Source organism: Condylura cristata, unplaced genomic scaffold (genome assembly GCF_000260355.1).
Source record: "Condylura cristata isolate star-nosed mole 26May11 unplaced genomic scaffold, ConCri1.0 scaffold00001, whole genome shotgun sequence".
NCBI lineage: Eukaryota > Metazoa > Chordata > Mammalia > Eulipotyphla > Talpidae > Condylura > Condylura cristata.
In genome coordinates, this window is record NW_004567102.1 from 52,520,929 (window position 1) to 52,527,732 (window position 6,804).

At 39.0% G+C, this 6,804-nt stretch overlaps 1 protein-coding gene across 2 annotated transcripts in view; it reads right to left on the reverse strand.

Annotated features, from left to right (window-relative positions):
* Positions 1–679: 679 nt before the first annotated feature.
* The window catches only part of METTL24 (methyltransferase like 24), an 85,109-nt gene continuing 78,984 nt past the window's right edge, over positions 680–6,804 (reverse strand). For both annotated transcript variants that reach the window (XM_012720469.1, XM_012720476.1), the window contains one exon: positions 680–1,514. In XM_012720469.1, coding sequence (XP_012575923.1) covers positions 1,200–1,514 — 315 coding nt within the window. In that variant the 3' untranslated portion in view covers positions 680–1,199. The remainder of the gene's footprint in view (positions 1,515–6,804) is intronic.

Here is a 6,804-nt window from a genome sequence, read left to right on the forward strand (position 1 = left end):
CAAATTATCTCTGGTATATGGTTGTTCATTATTTTTGTTATTTTCTCGCCTGGTTCATTATACTCCTGCTATGAGTGAAACCATCCGGTATTTTTCTTTCTCTTTCTGGCTTAGGAGATAATGTATTTTAAATTAAAAAAAAAAATTAACAACTGGGCCCTCCATGGTGGCACAACGGGTTAGGACGCAGTACTGAAAACTGGCCGTAGCCACTTTAGTGCGAGCTGGATCCCCACCTCTGAGGCGACCCACATGGTGTGGCAGACGTCTCCTGACCCACCTGCTGCTCCCCTCAGCAGTGTACTTCGTCAATCTTCCTGTTCTGCTCCCCACTCTGTCCCTGGTGAATCCTCTCACCCCCTGCACCTCTCGCCTGTACCCCAGTTCTGTATGCATAAATAAATAAATCTTTAAAAAAAATTGCTACCAATATTTGGAAGTATGAGTATTAAAAAAAAAAATTAACAAGCATTGGCAATTGTGTGGTGGATAAAGCAGCTTTGAAGTTAGGAGAGGCAACAGTAAAGAGCCCAAGTTCTGCATTATCCTTAGTTTTATAGGAACAAAAGTCAATGCAGAACTGAGTATGAAAAGTATCCTGAATCAAATTTCCTCATAGTCTACTATTTTGAATTTGAATTCCCTGAAACCAGAATTAGGTCTTCCAAAGCCACAGCATCACAGCAAGGCCTCAGCAAAGGCTGTCAAGAATGTTTCTGACAAGGCCTAGGAGAAAATCTAAAAGGAGGGGAGTAAAGTCAAATGAACGGCCCTAATTTCAACAGTAGCCTACAAACGTAAGAATCTCATCAACCGAGGAGCAATGGAAAAAATATAGAATTTATTTTTTAATGTTGATGAATTCCTGCTTTGTAGAAGCATAATGGAATGTGGGGAAACGGTAAGTGTGGAGTAAAGAGAAGGAGGATAGCACCTCACTGTCAGAGGCCACCAGACGGAGTGCCAGGCCACAGCACACGGAGGTTGATGCCTGCCATGTTCCTGGGCCCATCCCTTCGAGAGTTAACTGCGCCTTTACCACATGACAGCCACCAGTTTATATGTCTTACGAAGTGAATCACACTGTCCCCACCTCTGGGGGGGGGGGCAGGAGGTGGACAGGTGAGGATAGTTGGAATCACAGTCACGTTATTTCATTCCACAAGCCTGTCCTGGAGTTCTTGCTGATGTCCTGCGGCCTACTTCCATCGTGTATTCACCCAGCTCAGAGTATAACCGCTACTTGCATTGAAAATGTCTTTCTTCAGGAGAAGCTGAGGTTTAGATAAATCTTTGTAACTGTGGAAAAGTCTGAAGTCCTTTCGTTCTAGCTCTTTCAGGAGGCTATACCAAAAGCGCACTACACTGCTGTCATTGCCACTGACCTCGAACCCAGGCCAGTGGAGATGGATCTCAAAGATGAGCTGTCCGATCTGCTCAAGGACATCTTCCAGGATAAGATTTTCTAAGACTTTCCATTCTGCACTTTCCAGATCTGCTTTGAGAACATCAATCTGTTAGAAAATTAAATGAGATTAACAGATTTAAATGCTGTTGAAAGTATCAGCTTGATATCAGAAGCATCATGTGTAAACGCCTCCCAAGAAAACTGAATTGTCTAAGTTTTAGTGGTGAGGCCTTTTTCAAATGGCCATTTATGATACAAAATGTCTAATCTCACTTTGTACCAAATTTAACCTACAAATAATGAAATGCCAAGCAAAAAATCAGTGCGCCCTCTTGCTTGCTGCACAGTGGGAAGGGATGCAGTTGTTCCAGAGAGTGTTGGGGGCCCTCTATGTCCACAGCCCTCCCCAGCAACCCACACACCAACCTGAGAAGCCCAGTCACGTCTTAACAGGATGGTGGCTTATACACCTGCAAAAGCAAACCTGGTAAAACAGGAGATAAATGGAGGAATCCCATTACCTGACTTCAAACCTCCTTATAAAGCAACAGAAAAAACAAATGGCATGGAATTTGCAGAAAACTAGATACTTTGGGCCACTAAAACAGAATCAAAAGCCCAGAAATAAATCCATGTACATACCAGCACCTAATCCATAATAATACACCCATGACCAAAAAAATAGGAAAAAGGCAAGTCTCTTTAATAAATGATGCTGGGAAAATTAGAAAGCCACACAAAAGAATAAAGTTGGATTATTCACTAATGCCACACACAAAAATAAATTCCAAATAGATTAAAGACTTAGACACAAATTCTGCAACAATAAAAAAACAGAAAACAAGAAAAAAACAGTGGCACCATGTTTGATGAACGAATAATAGATATTTCTGGTGACTGCATGGCTATGTTAAGAGAATTAAAAACAAATAAATAACTGGTATTATCTCAAGTTAGAAAGCTGCAATACAAAGAAAGAAAATACCAGATAATTAAATAGACACTTACTGAATGGGAAAAAATATTTTCACAAGCTATAACAGATAAGGGAGTGATATCCAAGATACAAAAAAAAATGATACAATTCAACAATTAAAAAATAATAATAACAGCAGCAGATATGTACAATTTATGAAAGAGGACATCCAGAGGCCAAAAGACACGAAAAGAAATGTTCATCATCACTTTTAATAACAGATAGGGATTAAAATAACAATGAGATAACACCTCATACCTATGAGACTGGGACATATTAAAAAGACCACCAACAACAAGTGGTGAAGAAAATTTAGAGAAAAAAGGAATCCTATGATACTGATGGTGGAAATGGGAACTCATTAGACCATTATGGAAGGAAGGCAATCTAGATTTACCTTCAAATGGAAATACCAGATGACCCACAATCCCATTCTTGGGCATATATCCATAGACTGTGAAAACACCAACAACAACCCCCATATGTCTCACAATATCCACAGCAGCATTATTTATAGTAACTGGGACATGGAAGCAGCCTAAATGCCCAGCTAAGAACAACTGGATCAAGATGATATGGTACATATACAACATGAGCATTACGTAGGTACAAGAAAGGAGGGAATGGAGTCTTTTTCAACAAAACAGAGGGAACTGAGAGACTTATATGCAGCAAACTAGTCAGAATGTTGAAAACAAGTACTGAACATTTATATAGCAAGCAATTCAGTAACATAAAACACTTTGAAAAACCAGTAAGCATCAGAAAACATGCTGAGAAGGTCTCAGGTTGAGATGTCAAGGAGAGCGGGTTGGGGGGGTGAAGACTGTGGCTAAAAATAACTTAAATGAATTAATAATTGAGCAAATGGTTAAACATTTTGATACATTTATATTGGACACATTACACAACCCTTAAATAATCTTTAAGGGTATATAATTTAAAAAGCGGGCAGAAAAATCTGAATAGACATTTCATCAAAGAAAACATAAAGATGACAAATAGGTACATGAAACATGTTCATCATCTCTTATTAATGGGGGAATGAGAGAAAGAGAGAGAGAGAGGTGGCTCACAGTGACGGATACTGCCTGCTAGAACCTCACAAACCTTACCCCTTCCAATTTCATCATCACTGGAAATCAGGGGAAAAATTCTTAAGAATTTGAACATTGGACTTGCAAAAAAATATTTTGCTTCTTCTACTACTGCTATTAGTAGTAGTAGCAATAGTATTTTATTATTATTCCAAGATATCGTAAACAGTATATACCAGCACAGCATACTTAACAACAGTCTTTGCTCATTTAATAACTCTAAGTTTACATTTGGGTAAGATGGAATATGTAGGAGAGATTTTAAGATTAATCAAGTTATAAGAATATGTGCCTTTTGCTGACTTTGTACAAAGTCCATTAGAATATCTCCAGCATGCAAGAAAGCTAATTACTTACTGAGTGCTTCCATATGCCTGGCACTGTGCTATGTGCTTCATCTTGCAGTATCTATTTCATCCTCTCCACTCCTACAAGGGTCATTCTGGTAGTGTCCTGTTTACTTCCTGTTTAGGAAGCCAGATGCAGAGGGTCACCCACCCCCAACCACACAGCTAGAGAGATAGTGATGAAATTTGCTCTGAGGCTGTCTTCAAAGACCAGGTTCTTAACCACTGCACAATGCTGACTGCCCCTAAAACACAATTGGGAAAATGGTAACCCAGAGTTCCCAAAAGCCTTTTAGTTTGAAAAATACTTTTTATTTGGAGAGTGAATATGGATCAGTAGTAGAAATGTTGTTCTCATTGTCACCATTTCACATTTGGAGAGCACTCTGAAGCTTAAAGAATTATCTCCCACATACATTTCAGTCTATGGGTATAGGTAGAAAGGATTTGGTAAAAATGACTTTTTGCTGCCAAGAAATGGAGGGGGAGTTAATTTGACCACACCGAGGAAGAGTGACAGCTAATGACTGAAGTCCCCAGTGCCTGCCCCTGAAAGTGAAATCTCTCTGCTTGGTTAGAAGGCAGAGTCCATGTGGTCATACATACACCTGGCTAAACCACAAGTCCAGTCCCAACCCAACCTCTTCTCTCTCTCAACACATGCCTCTTTGATAAGAGTTTCAGATGAGATTCTCAAGGCAATGTAAACATTCCTTGTGTTATTTCACAGCTGGGTGGAAGGAAATGCGCAGAACTTAGACATAATTGCTCTAAGGAACTGCTTTGTCTGGGCTCCTGAGGTTGTACCTCCTGGTCTGCCAAGAAGTGCTAGGGGCAACCCTAAAAATACCAGGAGGCCTTAATAAGGGCTAGGTAACTACAAACTAGCTTGTTACTGCAGTGTTTCCAAAATCAGAGAGAAGTTTAAAAAAAAAAAAAAAAGCAAAAAATACTTTCTTTTCTGAAGCAAAGGCAGGTTCTATGTGGGCATACACATGACTAAAATAGTCCTGTGAGTTGGACACAAAAGAGTTGACTCTTTTTTCATCTTTGCTAGCCTGGAACTTCCATGTCTGTTTACCCTTTGAATTTTTTTAATCAAAATATACCTGAATGAGGGTAATGAAATTGCTGAAAGGAATATTTAGTCAAAAAATCTCATAAAATTTTCTAATTGGTATCCAAAAGTCAGTATCACCATTTGTTGATTTTTGAATTCTCACGTAGTTCAGAGTTTCCAAGTTTCCTCATAGGTATATTTTTACAATGGTTTTCTGTAAGTTGGTATATAGAATGTGATCAGTAAGTGAAAGTATTGAAGGGATTAGGGTGATCGACCCAAAACTGACCTTAAAACTATCTTGAAGTAGAGGGGATACACATATTTTTAAATAAGCTATCAATCAGCTGTTATGAGCAACTGGAAAGAACCAAATTAGGCTAAAGCATAACAAATATAAGGATTCTATGGAAATCTGGTTTTCATTCACCAAAATGCTAATTAAAGAGCAGAAGTATTTTCAGACATGACAGCACCCTCACTCCCTCTTGATTCAAGTGACTGAAAATTCCCCACTTCAATCAGAATTGTATAGGTATGATTAAGTCCTGGGGCCCAGAGGGATGGGGTGTAGCCCTGAGGAACAAAAAAAACCCAGCTTTTTGCTGCCTTTTTGCCTGAGAACACAGACAGCCAAAATGCTGTGAATAAAACATGATTTTCTTTCCAGTCTGCTCTCTCCACTTCTTGCATTTCACAATGTTCTATTACCACCACTATTTTGCAAATGCAATTTCCATTATTACTGCATAATGCACCCAATATGGTTGTTATTATAAGGCACTAAGCATCTCTGAATAAACTATGCCACTTTTAAGATCCTAATATCAGCTTTCAACAATTATAGCACTAAAAATCATGCAAATGATCATATCGGAATAATCAAGTGCCAATTCTAATACAGTTAGGTTAAATCAGGACTCTTCAGAAAGCAACTACATGTTAACTCTCTGTACACTCCGGAATAGCTCAAGATATCATCTTGGATACAAGGGGATCAAGAAAAGGAAGTGAAACAACATATCTGGTGTAATTTCAGAGACATTAAAAGAACAAAAAATTTTTGTTAGGAGCACAATTTTCCTTGTGCTTGAAATATTCAATAAATCACCTTTATGGAACTTTTTGAGAAAATGAGCATTTTAATTTAATATTTTAAAGATGTATTTATTTATGCACACAAGAACTGGGGCACAGGCCAGAGGTGTGGGGGGTGAGAGAATTCACCAGAGACAGAGTGGGGAGCAGGACAGACAGATGTACTGAAATACAGGACTGAGGGGAATAATGGGAGAGACAGGAGAGGTCTGCCATACCATGTGGGTCACCTCCCTGGATGGGGATCCAACTTGTACTTCCTAGTGCTACTATTTAACCAGTTGTGCCACCAAGGAGGGACCAAAATGAGCATTTTAATTTTAAATGGATCATGGAAGGCATTCTGGCAGCTTCCTCTTCATGGGCACAAGTTTATCCTTAAGGACTGGGGAAGAAGTGGCACTTGGACATTTAAATTAGCCTTCTAGGGCTAAGATAGTACCACAGATTGGGTGGCTTCAGCAACAAAAGTTTATAACTCAGTTCTGCAGGCTGGACATACAAGGTCAGGGTGACTCAAGGTCAGGGTGACTGACAGGGTGATTCCTTCTGAGACCATTAAGAGAGACTCCGTTTCAAGACTTTCTCCTAATTTTTCAAGCCTTTCTCCTAGTATTATGAAGCTAACACATGCTCATTATTTAAAAATTAAAACTACACATAACAAAAAAGTGAACCAAAATATCCAAAATCAAGAGTTTAAAAAAAAAGTTAACTCCTAAATACCTGGTTTATTTCTTTAAAAACATTTTTCTTTGGCCCTCCCTGGTGGCGCAGCGGGTTAAAGCACTGCACTGAGAAACTAAAGCCACTTCCGC